Here is a 20,408-nt window from a genome sequence, read left to right as displayed (position 1 = left end):
TTAGTTTTCTTTAATTTTTATTATAGTTTTTCCCAATATGTAATATTGTATATATCCAAGAGCAGGTTTGAAAAACTTGCTATGAATAATAATAATATAATAAAGTGGTACCTATGGTTACGAACTTAATTTGTTCCAGAGGTCCGTTCTTAACCTGAAACTGTTCTTAACCTGAGGTACCACTTTAGCTAATGGGGCCTCCCACTGCCGCCACGCTGCCGGCGCGCGATTTCTGTTCTCATCCTGAGGTAAAGTTCTTAACCCGAGGTACTACTTCTGGGTTAGCGGAGTCTGTAACCCGAAGTGTTTGTAACCTGAGGTACCACTGTAATAATAATTTTATTATTTATACCCCACCCATCTGGCTGGGTTTCCCCAGCCACTCTGGGTGGCTCCCAACAGAACACTAAAAACAGAATAAAACTTCAGACATTAAAAACTTCCCTAAACAGAGCTGCCTTCAGATGTCTTCTAAAAGTCAGATGTATATTTCCTTGACACCTGATGGGAGGGCGTTCCACAGGGCGGGTGCCACTACCGAGAAGGCCCTCTGCCTGGTTCCTTGTAACCTCTCTTATCGCAGTGAGGGAACTGCCAGAAGGCCCTCAGTGTCTGGGCTGAACGATGGTGGTGGAGACGCTTCTTCAGGTACACTGGGCAGAGGCCGTTTAGGGCTTTAAAGGCCAGTGGCAACACGAATTGTGCTTGGAAACGTACTGGGAGACAATGTACGTAGGTCTTTCAGGACCGGTGTAATATGGTCTTGGCGGCCACTCCCGGTCACCAGTCTGGCTGCCGCATTCCCACTAAAATCCCTCCCTCCACCCACATAAAAACCTGAAATCATGCCCTGCTGGTGGAGAGGACTGTCCAGACTCAGTTCACCATTAGGACTCTATTAGAACCATAGGAAGCTGCTTTATACTAAGTCCGATCCATGGTCCATCTAACTCAGTATTGTCTACACTGACTGGCAGTAGCTCTCCATGGGTATAGACAAAGGATATTCCCAGCCCCAATTGGAGATGCCAGGAATTAAACCTGGGAATTTCTGCATGCAAAGCACTAAGCCACAGCCCTTCCCCCAAGCGATAATAATATTATTTTAGAAATTATTATTGTATAGCACCATGGCAATGCTATTGCTGGCAGGGCAACTGTAAGAGACATTACCTGGACCAGGGCTGACTCAAGTTTATTGGTTCTTCATTGCCTGGTTCAGGTGAGCTCCTGTTGCTTTGTCCCAGCTCCTACCCACCTAGCAGTTCAAAAACATACCAGCGCAAGTAGATAAATAGGTACCACTGCAGCGGGAAGGTAAAAGACATTTCCATGCACTCTGGCCTCTGTCATAGTGTCCAATTGTGCCAGAAGCAGTTTAGTCATGCAGGCCACATAGCCCGGAAAGCTGTCTGTGGACAAACAATGGCCCCCTCGGCCTGAAAGTGCAGATGAGCGCCGCATCCCATAATTCAAGTGGACTTAACTGTCCGGGAGTGCTTTACTAACCTCAACGCTGTGAAAACCAAGCAGGCCTGTAAAATATTGGCCAGATGGTGATCTAATCTAGATGGACCTTCGATCTGTTTCAGCTAGGCCATGCTTATGTTCTTAAGGATGTGCTAATCACCACTCAAAGTCTCACCGTAATAGTCATATTTAGCTGCTAGTGGTCTGGACTCTCAGAAGTCTGTTTAAAAGAGGGGGAAAATATTTTTCCAAATGTACATTCTTTCTAATGTTCAAATGCCCTGTTTTCATTGTCCTTATTTGATAACATCCTGAGAATCAGTTTTCAATGTAAAAAGGTATAGGTTATGATGTTCCTTAATGACCTACGTAAGGCAGGGCTGTGTGGCAGAAGGTACACAGGGATTTACTGGTAGATCTCTGGACGATTTAAAGTAGATCAGCAAGGATTTCTGTCTCCCAATTGTTTAACAATGGCAGCAAAAAAGTGGATTGCTCCCCAACTATACTACTGAAATAAGGAAAACTGGAGGGTGGGGAGTGGGAAAGGGATAATGGGGTGGATTTTTTTTTTTGTAGATGTACTGTGAACTCATTTCAGTTTTGATAATCAAAACAAATTCCTGAACTCATAATTATTTACCGGTAATTCTTAGTGTATTTTTTTGCACCTGTCTGGTAGGATCTGATGGATAAAATAAAGGTTTGTTTCCACCTTTAGCCTAAACAACCTCTTCCAAAAGCAGCCACAGGGGAATTAGCATACCTGAGGGTTGTTGTTGTTGTTGTTTAAAAAACTACCCTCAGGTTTGTTAACCATATGTGATTTAGAAATTATAGGTAGACCACTTCTACCTCCAATTCTGAAAAAGGATATAAAATATCCATGCTGTAGACGCAGCTGAGCAAGACCCACTGGGAAGTTTCCATTGAATTGGATCAGAGATGCCTACCTTGCCGAAGAATGCTCACAATATTGTATTGGAAAATAGCCATTTGCCCACCAGTGCTAAAATCTACCAGCTGCCACTGGTAGAGGTGGCATCAATCTGTTTGTCTGTCAAACTACTAAATGTGTGTGGTGCTGCCCACTGTACATTTAAAACACTTTCAATGCATGCTTAAAGCACATGACTTCACTCCAAAGAATCCTAGGAACTGTAGTTACTCCCTCACAGAGTTGTAATTCCCAGAATCCTGGACAAATTATAGTTCTCAGGATTATTTGGGGGAAGTAATGTGCTTTAAATGTGTGCTGGATGTGATATAAATGTATAGTTTGGATCTGTCCTCAGTGTGGTGTAAAAAGTGCTCTTGGCCACTGATGTTACTTGGGGCTCCAGTGACAAAATGGATCTACGGGCATACTCAGATTGTATGCGGCAAAGTTACATTTTGCTATTTTTGATCAGTGGGGGCAGTTTCTGATAAAGGAAGAAATGTATAAACCAGACTGAGTTCCAGCAGAACTCTGTAGACTAGTTGTAAAGGAAGCCCTGTCCATATTTGAGTCTTCCTCTGTGCATTTCAAATGCGAATTTATCACAAGTGATGTTGAGGGAAATACGTTTGTATTTGTACAAAGTCTTCACCCAGGCCTGTCTTATTTATTTCATCAGTGCTTTAAATGCCAACAATTTCACAGCCTATCAAATAATTATTAAGGAAGAGAGGAAGTAACATTTACAGCGGTGCCTTCCCAAGGAACGGGGGAGGTGTTAGTGAGGTTGCATGTGAAAATCTAACCCGCAGCTTGAAGAAGATGCCAGCATTAAGGTGCATAGATTTTTAACCCATAACAAGGCTACAGCGAAGCAGCCAGATCAGATGCAGATTCCACCTCCTGAATTGTCAACATTTGAAAGCTTGGAGAAAGGAAAAATAAGACTAATAAGCACACCCCAAATAACTTGTTAGAACTGTTGGGTATTGTGTTTGTATTTGTGAAACATACATATGGTACGTGTGGTGGATTCATGTTCAGGTGTGTGTGTGATAGTGTTGGTAACACAGCATATTGCTTTGCTTGTGAAAGATGAATACCTTTGCATTGTTTGTGGCAAATCCAAGTGCAGCAGAGCAAAGGCGGTGCTACTGGTGGCTATAGCTGTGATTTAGGAACATCAGAAACTAACTTCTGCTGAGTCAGTCTATTGGTCATTTAGCTCAGTGTTGTATACATTGATTGGCAAACGCTCTTCAGGATTTCAGACAAGGAGCAATATCCCTACCTGGAATTGTGCCAAGGATTGAGCTTGAGACCTTTTGCAAGCAAAACAGATGCTGTGCTATTGAGCTATGACCCTTCACTGATTGGGCAGGTTCATTCACCTGTGGTCTAATAAATGCACCTGTGTGCATAAAGGAGAGGTGCTAGTATGAAGTTGTGTTTCTTGCAGAGTGTGCAGTTTAATTTCTAAAGAGGGGTGGGGGGAAGGCATCTGCTTTAGAAATTAATAATAATAATTTATTGTTTATACCGCGCCCATCTGGCTGGGTTTCCCCAGCCACTCTGGGCGGCTTCCAACAAAATATAAAAAATACATTAAAACATCAGTCATAAAAAACTTCCCTAAATAGGGCTGGCTTCAGATGTCTTCTAAACGTCAGATGGTTGTTTATTTCCTTGACATCTGATGGGAGGGCGTTCCACAGGAGGGGCGCCACTACCGAGAAGGCCCTCTGCCTGGTTCCCTGTAACCTCACTTCTCGTAGTGAGGGAACCGCCAGAAGGCCCTTGGCGTTGGACCTCAGTGTCCGGGCTGAACGATGGGGGTGGAGATGCTCCTTCAGGTATACAGGGCAGTGGCCATTTAGGGCATTAAAGGTCAGCACCAGCACTTTGAATTGTACTCGGAAAGATACCGGGAGCCAATGTAGGTCTTTCAAGACCGGTGTTATGTGGTCTCGGCCTTTTAAATTATGCCTTTTAACCCTAACCACTGGTGTTGTGGAAAGTATGTGCTACACAGGAGGGAGAAACTCTCTGCACATGTAAAGAAAACTATTGTTGTTTAATATTATTGCCTTGGGGAGGGGAGGACTCAACCCTGCTGAGCCCTGTTTCAAATTAAGTCGTCCTCTTTATGTGTAAGGGGTAGTAATTAAGTCCTCCTTATGCGCAGGGGTTAGTAATTAAGCCCTCTTTCTGCCTAGGAGGTCGTGGTAAAAGGTGGCGCGTGCCTACAGCTCACGTAAGCCTATGCTGTCTGGATGAAGAGGTATTCGGAGCAGGAGGAGACTATGGTGAATGTGAGTGGGGAGCTGCCTGCCTGCCGCCGCTGCCCGGATGGTGGGCGGCTGGGCGCCATCCCGTGTCCTTTGTATTCGCTGAGGAATGTGTGTGATTTGTAATCCTTGTCATCTCCGCCCCCCCCCCCGGTCCCTTTCATTGTCTATATAATTTCTCCGCGGATCGGTCCTTAGCAGTGTACCTGGAAGCCGGCGGGGGCTGGCAGAAAGCAATGGCTGCTGCCGCCGCCGCCGCCGCCATGTGTGAACACATGCGAGAGAAAAGAGAGTTGGGGTGGGGTAGGGGAAGAAAGCGAGTTAAGTGCTGGCGTTCCTTTCTGAGGTGGTCCGAGTACATAACCTGACCGTAAACATTGAAATAAGTGCGCGGGGGCGCCTGTGTGCGTCGGGGCAGAGCCAGCTTCTACTCCCTCATGTCCCTTCCTTGCCCACGTGTGGGTGGGCGCGTGTCTGAGTGAGGCATCGCGCGTGAGGGCAGAGTTGCCCTTCTCCTTGCTCGGTGGAAGCGGGCGGTGGTGGTGGTGGGGGGAATACACGCCGACATGCGTGGACTGGGAAGCAGACGGCTGTTGTCCTGGATGCAGGCAGTGCGTGGCTGAATGTGTGTGTGCGCGCCCGAGGTGCTTTGTACGAGCAACACCCGGCAGCCGCGATTTCCGCCCGTCCTTCCCCGCGGCCCCTTCGCTGCCTCTGCCCTGCCTCTCGCTCCCACCCACCCGCCTTCCTTCCCCATTCCTCGCCTTTCCCAGGCTGCGCTCCTAGAGGCGGCCGCCAGGGCAGAGCAATACAAGAGCAGGCGGGGCCGGGGGCGGGCGGAGGCGGAGGCGGCTTTCCGTGGGATGAGCCTGGCTTCTGGGAGGCGGTATAAAAACGTCGGCGCCTTTCCCTGCCGCGCTGCAACGTACTCGGATCTTAGCTGCAGCGTTCTCGGTTTCTCCCGCGCTGCTCTCGGCTTGAGCTCTGCGCCCCCTGCCTTGGTCTATGGTGCTTCCCGGAGCCCCCGGCACCGTCATGTCGCGCTCGGAGGAGGTGCATCGGATCACCGAGAATGTCTACAAGGTAAGATCTGAGCGTCCGGAGCTCTGGGGGGGGGGGCGGTTTGCGGGGGAGGGCAGCGTTGCATTCCGTTGCACTGCACTCTTTGCTTCTGGAGCAGCCTTTCATCTTCCGAGTCTCTTCCTTTCCCTCTCCCTTCTCCCCCCATGTGGCTCTTTCAGCTGCACCGGGACTCCCTGTTTTGCGCACACCTTCCCCTTGCCGCTGCCTGATAGCGGGGCTGGCGCTGCATGCCAGCTTTGCTTTGTGTGCCTTGCCGAGTGGCACTCACCTGTTGCAAGATTTTGTAGCTTTCCTCGCTTCCTCCCTCTTTTCACCTACATTTCTCTTCTCTTCTCCCTCCCCCCCCTCTCTCTTTGCCCACCCCTAATCGAATTTTTAGTTATTTCATTTATCCTAGGTATGCATCGGCTGGTTCTAAGCGCTTTTTTTTTTTTGCCTTGGAAACAAATGATTTTAAAACACCTTGCTTGCATAACAAGAGTGTCTTGGTTGCCTTCTCCTGTATCCGTCCAAGTGTCGAGATAGTCCTCTTTATACTGATCGTTTTGTAACTACGGGAAGCTCCCTCCCCCGCCGCCCCAATCCTGTCCCGAACTCTTTAATTTAATACTGCTTTCCTCTGAGGTTATAAGGTGGGGATGGCTAGAATATCATACTTCCTAAGGCGAGAGAGTTTTGTAAAGGAGTTGGTGAGAAGTGTGTGTTGTACACATCTCTCTAAGTCTTCCCTGGAGAAAAAGAGCCCCAAATAGGAGAGTCATTTATTTATTAAAAAGCAAACCAGCAACTTTTCTCCTAATGCCCCCTTTCCCCCCCAAAATGAGTTTGTTTTTAGTACAGTACTTGATTTGTTTCAAAATAATCCCTGTTTGTAGAGCAAATAACCATTATTTTAACTTGTTAATTATTCCAACTGGCTAATGCTAGTTAGATTGGCCTGAAGCAGTAATTTGCTTTCTCTTTGTCAGATATTATTATGAAAGTACTGTCTATTCATTTTTAAATAAGGTTCCTTCCCTCCCAATGCTATCATGTTTGGCCTATTCTCTCTCCGCACCTTCTTGCTTTCTAAATAGGGGAAACAAATTGGTTTTGTTCTTAAATGGGTATAGGAAGATGTCTTATGTAAGGGCAGAGCTGACAGGTGACTTGTGTGTAGGAGTCTTTAATTTTTTAAAAAACTTTTTTCCTCTTGTATGTAAACCTGGTCTCCTATACTAGATTCTGGGCGTTTCCTATCCTGGGCAAGGGTAATTCACAAATGATAATTCACAAAATAATCCTATACACAATCCCTGACTTACTTGGAAGTCAGTCCTACTCATTTCAATGCTAGTCATGCCCAGGTAAATGTGTGCAGGATTGCAGCCTGTAACAGAGGAAAGAGAATAGATGAGAATGGAGAAGAAAGCAGGGTTCTCTCCCCCTAAAGTACAGGTACCGGTATATGTGTTTTGTATGGCTTAAAAATTTTAAGGGCATCTTCGGACATGGTCTTTCCATTAATTCTAGAGAGATCCATCAATTTGCTAGGGTGTCTTTAACTCTAAAACTGTTGGGTTCTTCTGAATTTGGAGACTTGGAGTTCTTTGCAGCTGTTCATGGCTTTCTAAGTAGATATTCTAAGGCTTCTGTTGAATAGTTTTAATTATAAATGTTCCCTTACTAAACTACTTCTCTGCTAGGTCAAATCAGCGTGGTATATTAGATGGAGGCAGGTGGTACCTAAATAAACACTGTTTCTTGCTTTAAATAATGTCACACTTTCCTTTTTATCCTAAGATTTAATCTGCTGGCTCATGTAACATGTTTGAGTTTACAGTATTTAAGTAAATGAAGAACAACAGAAAGAAATAACTACTTGAGTTAAAGGGGCCCTGGATTGATTGATAGAGGCCCTTAATGTGTGTGTGTGTGTTATTTTCAGATATTGTCATACAAAATTTGCCAATATTATGTTCATTTATGCTGGGATAATATTTAGTTAAATATCATGCCATTCAAAAGCACGTGTCCCTCAGTAAACATACACCAGTTACTTGATAATTTCTGGGCAGTTGTTCAAAATCTGCTGTCCCAAGGCATATGTACATGGTGTTCTGTTTAAAATAAAATAAAATAGTAGAGGTGCTGTTACACAGTGCAAGCCTGATTTCCCCAATGCCTATGCCACACGTAAATGTTCCTCCACCTGCACATATTTCAGATGCAGGAATTGTCACCTATGTGTACAGATGGTGTTGTTGTAGTGCTTCTGGCATATCACCTGGAACAAGAAGCGCACCTCCTGTGTTGCGCATGGAGCATGGAGTGTTGGAATTTCTCCTGTAAATATTTGCTCCTGTCCCCTTGCTCCCAACCCTACCCAGAGACAATGGAGCAGTTTCTGTTTTGTCATAAAGGCTCAAAGGGGGGGCTGAAGCTGATCTGTATCAGATTCCATGTTTGTAGTGAGAGTGGCTAAGTTGGGCCAACTTTTATATGCTTTGAAATACCCTTGGCCTTTGTTTTTAAGTTAGGCACACTTCCCCAAGCAACCTTATTGTTAAGGCCGTAATTAGTTCTATGGCTGTGGTTCTGTTGGGGATTAGTGAAGCTATGAAATATTTCCCCTCTCCCTGTCTTTTGAGTTTGACAGCTAACTGAAAATATTCTTCTGCTGTAAGAACGAGGGTAAATTAAAATGGTTCTGCTCCACCAGGCCTTATGAGCAACTCTTAATAAAGTCTTGCTAACTTGAGAATGTAATGCGGGCTCTCATGCATTAAACTAGAGCCAGTTGCACTATTGTCTGGGGTCAGTCTCTGCAGTCTCTGTTCCTCTCTTTAAATGATTACAACATTAAGTTATCTGTGAAAAGCATGAAGTGCCTCAATTATTAGGCTCGCACCATTTAACCTTGCAGGATGTCTTAAAGCTGCCTTTCTTGTCATTTTTTCCCCTCCCGTGCCCCGCCTTTGTGCATTGCTTTATATGAGAGCCATCCTTAGCCATTGAAAATCATTTCTTTGATGAGAGAGTGAATTTCCCCCTTCCCCTCACACATTATTATTGTTATGAACATGCTGATAAATTTGTTTCATAGATGAGCCAGGATCCAAAGAGCCATGGAAGTAATCCTCTCAGACTGTCCCAATCTGCATGGCAAAGTGCTTTTGGAACTTGGGGTGGGGATGTTTGTGATATGGAAACTGTTCAAAGAAGAGTGGCCAATGTATGGACCTAAGCAGCTCTTTGGATGGGGTGAAATTCTACTTTTACAGCCATAGGCATATGGTATATACATCCCCTTGTCCATAAAGAGTCTGATGATAACTATGGGATATGCCAATGGCTTACATTGGAGATGATGGAGGGGGTGGACCTATGACCCTCCAGATCCCGTTAGCCCCAGCTAACATGGCCAATGGCTGGGGATGATGGTTGTTGGAGTCCACCAATACCTGAAGGGTCACAGATTCTCCATCCCTGGCTTACTGGGAGACTGGTCTAGCTACAGAGAGCTCTGTGTGATATTTGGTCTGAACCCTTTGTTTGTTTAGGAGTCTGGAACAGCAGCACAATTATGTGCCACTGCTACTTTGCAGCTAGTGAGGCAAAAGGGGGGTGTTTCTGCCTCACTTGCCAAGTACAGAATATTGTGTTCGTTCTTAACTCAAATCTATCTAATACTAGGCTGCCACATCCATATCTCGAAGAGTCAAGAATCCTTCTTTAATTATAGGAAAAATTAGTTGGCTATGCTTGCTGTAAACTTCAAAATGCTTGTTCTCCCGGCACAAGTACTGTTAACAACCATCCACATGCTGTCCTTTTTTTAATACTAGCAACCAAAGTGTGTCATTGCACTTGACTAGTGTAGCTTCAGCTGAAAAACAGTCCTGTTGTGCGTTTCACAAGTTGTTTTCATTGGTAGGATCAGGTCACTTCACACTCCATGGCAATAGTTGTGACAATCCAATTGCATTGTCAGCACTGGTAGTGTTGAGCCTGGAGATGAGGGACCCAGTTTCAACATCGCAAACCAAACAGAAAAGTATTTTTGTAGTAATGTTTATTAAAAAACAGCTGTAGACAACTACATGGTATATGGTAGATGGACAGAAGAGAGGTAAGCAGTCCTACGACAACTAGGAGTAGGGGTAAGGCTATGCAAACACCACAGATATTCTCTGAGCTACACAGAGCATGAGGTTACATCCCTCTGGACATGCTGGAAGGAGCTCTCTTTTGGGCAGTTACCACTTGTTCATTAATTTCTCTAGCTTTATGAACACATCTTCACAAGTGACCTCATTGTTGTTTGTGGTTTGTGTCCTCTTACAACGCATTTCCTCTTGGCTGCCTTTCATGGGCAACTAATTTTCAAAAGAACTTCAATGGATGTTACCTTTGGGTGTATCCCTGTGTTGACGATGATGGGTGGTAATTTAGCATTTGTGAAGTGTGTTTAAAGCATTTAGACTTGTTTGTCATAGCTGTGTAATTCTTGGCAAGTGTACGATACGCCAGTACTGTAAGTCCCAAATTGCTGGTGGGTAAAAGCTGAGTTTAAGAGAAGTTTACCCAAGAACAAGATTTGAACTAGGGATTTTCCAAATCAGACTTATTCATTATACTGCACCAGTAGGTCTCTTGATGCAATACTACATGATGTGTGCATAGCCTTGGATTCCCTGTTAGTTTGCATGGACAGTTGTTAGTAGAAGGGACATAGAAGAGGCATTCTGTACAAGAGGAGAATACGGGAGACACTATGCAATACTTATTACTGTTGGGGTGTGAATAGATGCTAGGAGAAGATATATTTATTAGATGTTACCCTTCCTTCCTCACGTTTGCGAGTTAAACAGGGTGTCATCCCTTTGCATCTTAAAAAGGGAAGCTTAGATAGGTTAGTTTTTAGCCTTTTAGTTTAAGTAATCCAGGATGCTTTAAGGCAGACTGGATTTCCCTCTTTTCTCCCTTTAAAACAACAATTACACAAACAAGTCTTGTAAAAAGTAAAAATAATATTTACTCACTCAGAACACTTGTTGAAGACAAAACAAAATAAAAAATAAAAAAATTCCTTCCAGTAGCACCTTAGAGACCAACTACCGGTAAGTTTGTTCTTGGTATGAGCTTTCGTGTACATGTACACTTCTTCAGATACTCTTGTTGAAGAGTAATAGATACAGCAGCTTTGTTCAGGCAGGCTTAAAATGGTAGTTCGGTTGCAAAGACGCACTTAAGTCTATCTTAAAATGTAGCCTGGGCTTAAAATATAGTACTTAGCAGACGCTCTCGCATTTCCGGCAGAGCAGAAAGAGATGAAAAGAGGAAGAGGGGGTGCCTAGGGAGGTAGGAGAATATATAGCTACTAGTGGGTATTATGCCCGTTAAATTAACGGGTGCTAGGACACCGTGTCACGCTCGGCTGCACGATCTCGAGCCGCGGGCGGGGCTGCAAGAAGCGAGCGGCGCTGTTGCTGGGGAGGCGACGTCGACGCTCTCAGCCCGGTCTCTTCCGCGCACCCAGCCTCACAGACACGCCCCCTCGCTCTCGCCCCCGCCCCTTCCCGCTCTCACGTCCAGGCATTCCCTGGCCACGCCCTCCCTCCCTCCCACCTTCTCGCGCCAACCTTTCCCGAAGTGTCTCTGCGTTCCAAGTCCCAACGGCTGTCCGTGGGGCACGTGCTCAGTAGCGCAATCACACAGGGACTGGACGCAGAGACACTTGCACTTTATTATTGTAGGTATCCTTCCCCTCTAACAAGTTTATAGGAAAACTTTTGTGAGCTTCAGCTCCTATCATGTGTCTTATTTAGCAAAACAGGAGTTGTTGGTTTGACTGCATTTTAAATATCCCACCATTCCATTTCAGAAGGTTCAGTAAACACATAAGGGGGTAAATGTGGATCAGTTACATGATTACATAGATCTTCTCCTAACCCTGTCTGTAACAGCTCACAATGGCATTTGTGCCCAGGATGGTTATTTTCTAACGTATAGCAGGCTAATTCTGAAGCAACACCTCTTTGTTCTCTTGTGCCTTAATGGGGACATGTTTTAAATTTAATCAAACCCCTGCTGCTGCTTGCTGAAACATTTTTAGTCACAGTTACATAAAAACGGCTAAGCTTGTGTTGGAGATCATGTTGGCAGACTCTTCACTTGCAGTCTGAATGAATGGTCTCTTATTGAAAGATTGCCCTAATAAGTGAGCTGGGGCAAGTTGGGTGACTTGAAGATTGTGAGTGTTTAAGCTAAGCAAACAGGAAGAGAAATGTGGCTGAACAAGTAAACTGGATTTGGCCCGTCCTCTGAAATAATAAAACATCGGGGCCTCCGAGGGCCATTGCTTCTGAATTATAGTCGCTGCTGTTAAAGTTGTTGTCTTTTGAAGAGCTGTGCTAATGGCATGTTTGCAGCAAAGGTAACGATTTCTCTGGGAGTTCAGGAACAGGGCTATTGTGATCTTGCTTGTCCTTGCCGTGTTGGCAAGGACTGGAATTATTTAACTTGGCAGATGCAGATTTCTAAGAATTATTTGCCTCCCTTTATTATATCTTTGTACTGGGATCAGAGGGGGAAATTGCCTAAAGCTTCTCTACCACAAATAATAAAAAAGAGAAACATAGACAGGGCTAGTGTATGGAAGCAGAACTCGATCACCTTTCAATCTCTGTTGTACTTAGATTGCAGGGACTGCAGTCCTGTGCATGTTTACATTTTAGTAAGACCCACTGAATTCAATGGGGCTGATTCCCAAGTAGACGTGCACTGGATTGTGCTGTCAGAGAATTCACATAACTCTTCCAGTGTACAAGATTATTTTGAATAATTAAATTGGATGTGGCTGATATGACAACATGTTTCACAAATAAGGTTCTAACCTATTAAGTAAAACTAATGAATTTGTAGCACGGTGTATAGTGATTAGTGCTACATATGAAAGGATCTTTCGCAGTGTTTGAAATGATCCAGGCCTAGGTAACTATTGACCACTGAGCTTGACATCGATACCAGGAAAAGTCCTAGAACAGATAATTAAAATGCCGGTCTGTGAAGACTTAGAAAAGGATGTCATTACTAAGACCCAGCATGGGTTTCACAAACTGTTAGGTGGATTTGAAGCTGATTAACTGGCTGAACCCAAAGAGTGCTCACTAATGGTTCCTCAACATCCTAGAAAAAAGTGACACATGGGATGCCCCAAGGTTCTGTCCTGAGCTTGTTGTTGTTCAACATCATTATAAACAACTTTGATGATGGTAATAAGCGGATGCTCATCAAATCTGCAGATGACACCAAACTGGGCTCCACAATTGAAGAAGAAGAAGAAGAAGAAGAAGAAGAAGAAGAAGAAGAAGAAGAAGAGTTTGGATTTGATATCCCGCTTTATCACGACAAGCTTGAAGGGAATTCAGAGGAGGGCAACCAAGATGATCAAGGATCTGGAAACCAAACATTATGAGGAACAGTTGAGGGAGTTGGGTATGTTTAGCCTGGTAAACAAGATAGTCATCTTCAAATGTCTAAAGGGCTGTCACATGGAGGATGGAGCAAGCTCCAGAGACTAGGACCCAAACCAATGGATCCACATTACAAGAAATGTGATTCTGACTAAACATCAGGAAGAACAGTAAGAACTGCTCAACAGTGGAATGGACTCCCTCAGGAGGTGGTTGACTCTCCTTCCTTGGAGGTTTTAAAGCAGAGGTTGGATGGCCTTCTGTCATGGATGCTTTAGCTGAGATTCCTGCATTGCAGGGGGTTGGACAAGTTCACCCTTAGGGTACCTTCCAATTCTACAATTTAAGTATACAGTAACACCCATCCAAAATATTCTCCCTTAGCCAATGTTCAGTTTTAGTTTCTTTCAGGCTGTTAGAAATGGGGACATACCAATTGCTGCTGCTGCTCTGTCATTAGCCATACATGGTACTTTACAGAGTAATGTAATGTACACGGGAGGAATTCAGTGTAGCACTTTGACCATTGTTCCATCAGTGCAAGCTTTTCTGTTTGCCAGATGGAATGACCCACCCCCTCTTCCCCCTTGCATGCTTTTCTGTGGGTTCTCCCCACTCTCTCAGAGCCAGTTTGGGCAGGGAAGGTATGTAGGCAGGGACAGTTACCCTTACGTAGCTTTGGTTACAGTTAGGAATGGAAGTTAAAAGGTTAAGCAAAATACTTAACAGAAGAAGGGGAGGTCTGAGCTGGAATCAACAGCATCCTTCCATCATTTCCCCCCCCCCCCCTTCTAGTTGTTGTTATTTCTGTGAAATCATCAGAGTTACAGTTTGAAAGGCAATGTCTACAACCATCTGCTGTTCATGATCCTACACACTTTGGAAGTTTACAGCATGCCTGAAACATAGCTGACAGAACATTGAGTGTAATGCACTGAGGGTCAAACCCATGAACTTGTTTGTACTGTAACACAGTGATTGGACTTCAGCCAATAATAGGGGGCCGTTGAAATGCTCAGGTTTGGCTTACTGTGTAAAAGTCCTGTTTGCTTTCTTCTGCTATTTATGCATGTTAAGTACAGGAACAGATTTCAACAAAAGATGATGAATTCTGTGCAGTAACATGGCAGATGATAATTATAAAAAGCAAAGACACTTTCCGTTCTTAACAGTATTGGTTAGGAAGATCAAAAGAAACCCCAGTCTTTTGTAACATTGCACCTCTTCTTGTTCAACGGAGGTTAAGTAATATGTGCGAGTTTAGGGGTGTAAGATAATAGTTTCACACCTTTTGTCTGAACTCCAGTTGTTGTTTTTCGGAGAATAATGCAAATGGCTCCAGGATTTGGCACAATCTTTTTCCATCCAGCCATGAAAAAGACCATTGGAGAAACTCATGCAAGACCATTATTTTGTTTGGTGTCTTCGTAGATATGACACCATGGTTCCATGGCACCCTGATATATTTGCCGCCAAATATTCAAACTAAAGGATGTCTTGATGTACGTTGTTCTGCCTGTTGTGTGAGCAATTATATGCATAGAGATTTGTCTTTGTTTTTCATGCTATAGCTGTTCTGCTCCTTTAAAAATAAATAATTCAAATCTGTTTAAACTGGAAAGTAGGGAACCTTGTGGCCCTCCACATATTGCTGGACACTACGGTAATTCTCATATTTGCCTCTGCTAGCATCAGTGCATCTTTCACTCAAAGCAGTTAATCAACTCTGGCCAAATTATGTCCTTTATGTAATTCCTTTAAAAACGGCTCTTAAGATAAGACAGGCAAATATAAGGAGGTGTTGGTGTTCTGCTGCAGAGTGTATGATCTCTGAAGTTTAATGACGATTTAAAAAAAGCAATGTTTATCTAATTGCAAAAGATGGTAAAGATGGAATTTGCTACCAGTTCTTATGTGACGGTATTCCGGTTTTTTTCTGAATGAGATTCACACGTTCATGTCATATGTTTGTCAGGGAATTAAAAAGAGTTAAAAATAAACACTGCATTTTGTAATTCATTGACACTTTGTGAATGCTGTTATGTTCTAATGAGAGCTCTTCTCTTTTGGGTGTGTTAGATATGTGGCCAGGACCTGTTGCAGGTGTGCCATAGTGTAGGTTTTATAAGAGCAGAGAGTGAATAACTACTGACACTTCTGAGGTAAAGACTGGAAATCAGGAAGGAAGCAGTGGGTGTTATTCAATTACGTTTTCTTCAGAGCAGACCCATTGAAATTAATGAATCTAACTTTGGGCCTATCCACACCTCTCTTTGCCTTGCTGCTAAATTAGACCAAGCAGCAACTGGGTTTTCAGAGGATTGCCATTTGTTCCAATTTTGCACTAAAGAGTGTGTTTTCTGGGGGGAAAGCAGCGGGGCAAAGGCAAAACTGCTCAGACCTGTGCCTAGAAAGCATGTAACAAAGTGGGAAACCACTTGGACCCGTACTTGACCCGTAAGGGACAAACGGAAATGTAGATGAGCCCTTAGTTAAATTCATTAACTTCTCATTAATTTCAATGGGTCTACCTTTAGTTAAAACCTAGTTGAATACTACCCAATATTTTGATCTTAAAGAGAAAGCCATTTCCCCCAACTGCATGGTCATCTGTAGGACTACTTTGTAGAGCATCTTTTCTTCTGGTTGGAAGTCACCATAAGCTTCAGTGAGGATGGTTTCAGTCAGAAAGACTAACAGATCCAACTTACGCAAGCCATAAGGGTGATCCTAACTTCTACAGGAAGTAGGAACAGAATGTGCAGCTTGCCAGATGGAAAGTTCTCTTCTGAGCTTGTTAGATTGGCAGTGAATTTGTCTGTTTCCGGTAATCTGTTGCATTTCATCTTGCTCTTGGCTTTCCATTTATCATGATAGCATTTGGTTGTGGTATGCCTTCTAGGGTTGATTGCTTCACTTGGATAGCCGAGTTCAGAAATCCATGGTATGGCAATGATACCTAGATGGTCTCTTCATGCATTAATCTTTCTATATTGAGTGACACCAGCTTGATTTTTATCAATAGCTGATCATTCTAGAGAGAGAAGTCAATCTTGTGTAAATGGTGGAATGTGGGATCTTTCAACAGTTCTCCTGACCCTTTACTCTGAAGTCTGTTTATCTAGCAAGTTTTAGCGTATACCACCCCTTTTCTCACCCCCCACCACCTCAACAGTGGTCGTATTAAGACCTTGGTGGAATCAATTCATGGACCTTAGCAGGGGTCTCCAGGATCAGGAATGCTAGAGGAGAACAGAAGGCTTGACTCCATCTCTATTAGAGTTTTTGGCTACTGGTATTCTTTTATGCTGTCCAAACTCTTCATGTGTTCTGTTTGATTTGGCTTAGCCAGTAATGTGCTTTGCTCCTCCCTCAAATATACCTATATGTTCTTTCTCTTGTGTTCCAGTGATAAGTTGCAAAAGCAAAAGTTAAATGTTGTACATGGATGGAAGAAAAGGTGCTTCTACATACAGTATATTTGATTGCTGCCATTGGTGTGGTTTGGAGCATATTCCCAAAATGACAAAGGCCCATGTTGACTCCTGGTCTACTGGTCTCGCTTCTCCCATGTAGTGCTCACTAAGGTCGGCGGTTCGAATCCCCGTGAAAGGGTGAGCTCCCGTTGTTCGGTCTCAGCAGCCTAGTTCGAAAGCACGCAGTGCAAGTAGATAAATAGGTACCGTTCCGGCAGGAAGGTAAACAGTGTTTCTGTGCGCTGCTCTGGTTCACCAGAAGCGGCTTAGTCATGCTGGCCACATGATCCGGAAAAACTGTCTGCGAAAGCAGACAAACGGCGGCTCTCTCGGCCTGTAAAGCGAGATGAGTGCCGCAACCCCAGAGTCGTCCACGACTGGACTTAATTGTCAGGGGTCCCTTTACCTTTACCTTTAGCTATGCTGTAGCTGAACCTGGCATTCTAAGGAAGGCTACAGCAATAGCTACCTGCCTTCCCTCGCCTGTTCGGGATGCAGTTAGGAAACCAGCTGCTTTCTGCAGCACGTATCATTGCACATATCAAATGAGCTTCAGCTTTCTGCTTCCACATGGTAGTCTTTCCTAAGCCACCCTTCTTAAAAAGGCTCTGATTCTAGAGAACTACGATTACCAGAGCTCTCCCTCGGAATGATTACACTTAATGAGATAGTGGAAGGAGCTGTCAGCCTCCCCTTCACCACTGCTGCCACTACAATTGGCTTGCCTACACATGTGGAATAATTACAGGGGGAGATGGAGAAAGCTTGGCACCTACCGCCAACGTAATCCCACCTCCCCCTCTACTGTGACTCATCCTGGTGGACTTCTTTGTAGCAGAACAGATATCATTGTGGCACCGCTAAGAGTCTTATCACCTCTGCTGGTGCTTTCTGAAAATTTACATCTGCAGCGCATCAGAAATGTACACCAAGGAGAGATGTGAATTCGTCATCCTATTCACAATGTTTAAAAGTGTACTAGAGTTTTGTTTGAGTATAATCACAACATTGGGGGTCATATTATATATATACAATGGTACCTCGGGTTACATACACTTCAGGTTACGTACGCTTCAGGTTACATACTCCACTAACCCAGAAATAACGCTTCAGGTTAAGAACTTTGCATCAGGATAAGAACAGAAATCGTGCTCTGACGGCGCAGCGGCAGCAGGAGGTCCCATTAGCTAAAGTGGTGCTTCAGGTTAAGAACAGACCTCCGGAACGAATTAAGTACATAACCAGAGGTACCACTGTGTGTGTGTGTGTGTATCCAGAATTAAAAGTAGAAAAGCGAACCCCATCCTTCATAGTAAGTTTGTAATTTAATGGTCTGTTCAGATATCTCAGCTTTGTCATTATTGGAAACTTCTACCTAGTTTGGCTTTGAAAATAAGATGTTTTCACGTGTTAATCGTGGTGGGCTGCTTCATCCTGGCATATATATATATTTTTAAAAAACTTCATATTTCCTCTTAATCTTTCTTTGCTTTGGATGAGTGTAGCTAGAATTCCTGATCATGACTTGCTGCACATCAGATGCAGTAAATGTCAGCCCAAGCAAAACAGCTGATTGCCTTATTATCTCAAAGTCCAGAGGGAAGAAGAGAGATTCTTTTTTCAAATGAAGCCAAATTAGAACGGTGGGTGGCTGTCACATCCTGGCAGCTAGAGGGAGATATGCAGGTTGACAGAAGAGAGCCTGCCCCCACCCCCAGGCTATAGTTATGCCACTTTGTATATGTCATGCTTTATGATCACCCCTGCATGCCTCTGGCTGAAACTGCACGCATCCCAGAAATGCAAATATAATGGCTGAGGATGGTTGGGGTGAAAAAGGTTATGGGTGCATCACTAGGAATGCCGCATTCTGTGTTGTGATATGGTCCACTATGCATTTTTGCTTAACTATCTGCTAACAAATTTTTGCTCAGTATATACTATGCTTTGTACTAAAATGGATGGACGAGGACTGACAAAAGTCAATCTACTAATCCTGGGATGGGGACCGCAAGGCTCCCCAGTTATTCCTGGAATCATAAAATCCTAGATTTGTAGAGAAGGAATCATCAAATGGTAGAGTTGGAAGGGACCCTGAAAGACATCAGTTGAACTCCCTGCTGCAATGTGAGAATATTTTGCCCAACATGGGGCTCAAACCCACAAAACCCTTATCCAAAGCAGGAATTCCACTCCCGACACAGCTTGATTTCTGGTGTCATTATGGCACTAGTTGATTTGCAGGTGGGCAGCTCCGCCTGCTTGCGACACTTGGCTGTGGGGATTGGATAGGATAAGAATCTGGCCCCACTGGTCAAATCCAGTTCCCCACCACTATTGCAATCTTCCGCTCTGTGTGGCTGTAGAGTTGCTGAAAGATGTTCTAGGCAAGCTGCCGTTTGGAGGAGAAAGCTGGTCAAGGTGGGCCTTTGGTCTGCATCCAACCCCCATTGTTGTTGTTCAGTCGTTCAGTCGTGTCCGACTCTTCGTGACCCCATGGAACCAGAGCACGCTAGGCACGCCTATCCTTCACTGCCTCTCTCAGTTTGGCCAAACTCATGTTAGTAGCTTCGAGAACACTGTCCAACCATCTCATCCTCTGTTGTCCCCTTCTCCTTGTGCCCTCCATCTTTCCCAACATCAGTCCCAGCCAACATAGACTGTGGTCAAGGATGACTGGAGTTGTAGTCTAGTAGCATCTAAACAGCCACGGGTTTCCCATTCCTGTACTAATATATTGCAAGATTTCCCCCCCTTCTCCCGTAGGAGAGAATTGCGATCCATGATGTGGGTTTGTCTCGGCCCATCTCGTCACTGGCAGGAAGTCTTTAAAAAAAAAAAAACTTTGAGGATATTTCAGGGGAGAGACAAGCCTCTTGTTGCAGTTCCATTCCTTGCCTTCATCAAGGGTCTCTTGCCTGCTCTAGTCATGGCAAAAGAAAAAGGTGGGAATACCATCTTGGGAGGGATTTTTCTTTCCCCAGGGATGCTTATAGTTACCCTTGAGTGGAAATGCCTGGCTAGGACAGGCCTTGGGCTTGCCTGCAGCCACCACAGCACCCCTTCCCCTCTTGCCACAGACCCATCAGGGTCCCTTCAGTCCCAGGCAGCAGCAGGGGGCTGGTGGCAGGCCTCAGGAAAGTGCTCACCTCCACATCCTAGTTTACTCAGCCAATTGCCAACTTCTGCATTTTGCATACCAGAAAAATCATCATCAGTGCACCTGTCTGGCTTTTGGATAGGCCCAAAGTCCAAGAACGTTCTCCAAGGTGTTGATAACTGTGGCGGCCTATTTACGGAAGAAGGAGAAGTGAATGTGGCCATAAGGCAATTTTCAGTGAAGCTTACCGTGATGAGTTCCTTCTCTGTAGGGAGAATTGGGATCTGGCCGTCCCAGGTGCTGCTGTGTGCATGGGGGAGGCTATCGGACACTGAATCTCTGAGGGTTTCCCAGAGGAGTATGAGACTTTCCCCCCAAGGTCCAGGGGCCTCCTATCTTTCCTTCCCAGTTTTTCTTGCCTTCTCACCCCATATTAGGTTTATTTCCCTTCTCCCCTTTACCTGTGCTAGTTAAAGTGGCCAGAAACAACCTTTCCTTTCATGTAGTGAACAGAGGGGGCATGTTCCTTTGAAATCACTGAGTTCCTCTCCTATTCCTTAGTTATTGTATACAGTTATTGTATACAGTTACTTG

General features: G+C 44.4%; 1 protein-coding gene across 1 annotated transcript in view; it reads left to right on the top strand.

The window, feature by feature from the left end:
• Window positions 1-5,465: 5,465 nt before the first annotated feature.
• Window positions 5,466-20,408, top strand: part of BAIAP2 (BAR/IMD domain containing adaptor protein 2) — a 118,946-nt gene continuing 104,003 nt past the window's right edge. Inside the window, 1 exon segment of the mRNA XM_033138996.1 lies at window positions 5,466-5,781. Within this exon segment, the coding sequence (XP_032994887.1) occupies window positions 5,704-5,781 (78 nt within the window). The 5' untranslated portion in view covers window positions 5,466-5,703.

Source organism: Lacerta agilis, chromosome 2 (genome assembly GCF_009819535.1).
Source record: "Lacerta agilis isolate rLacAgi1 chromosome 2, rLacAgi1.pri, whole genome shotgun sequence".
NCBI lineage: Eukaryota > Metazoa > Chordata > Lepidosauria > Squamata > Lacertidae > Lacerta > Lacerta agilis.
This window is presented reverse-complemented; position numbering and strand designations above follow the sequence as displayed.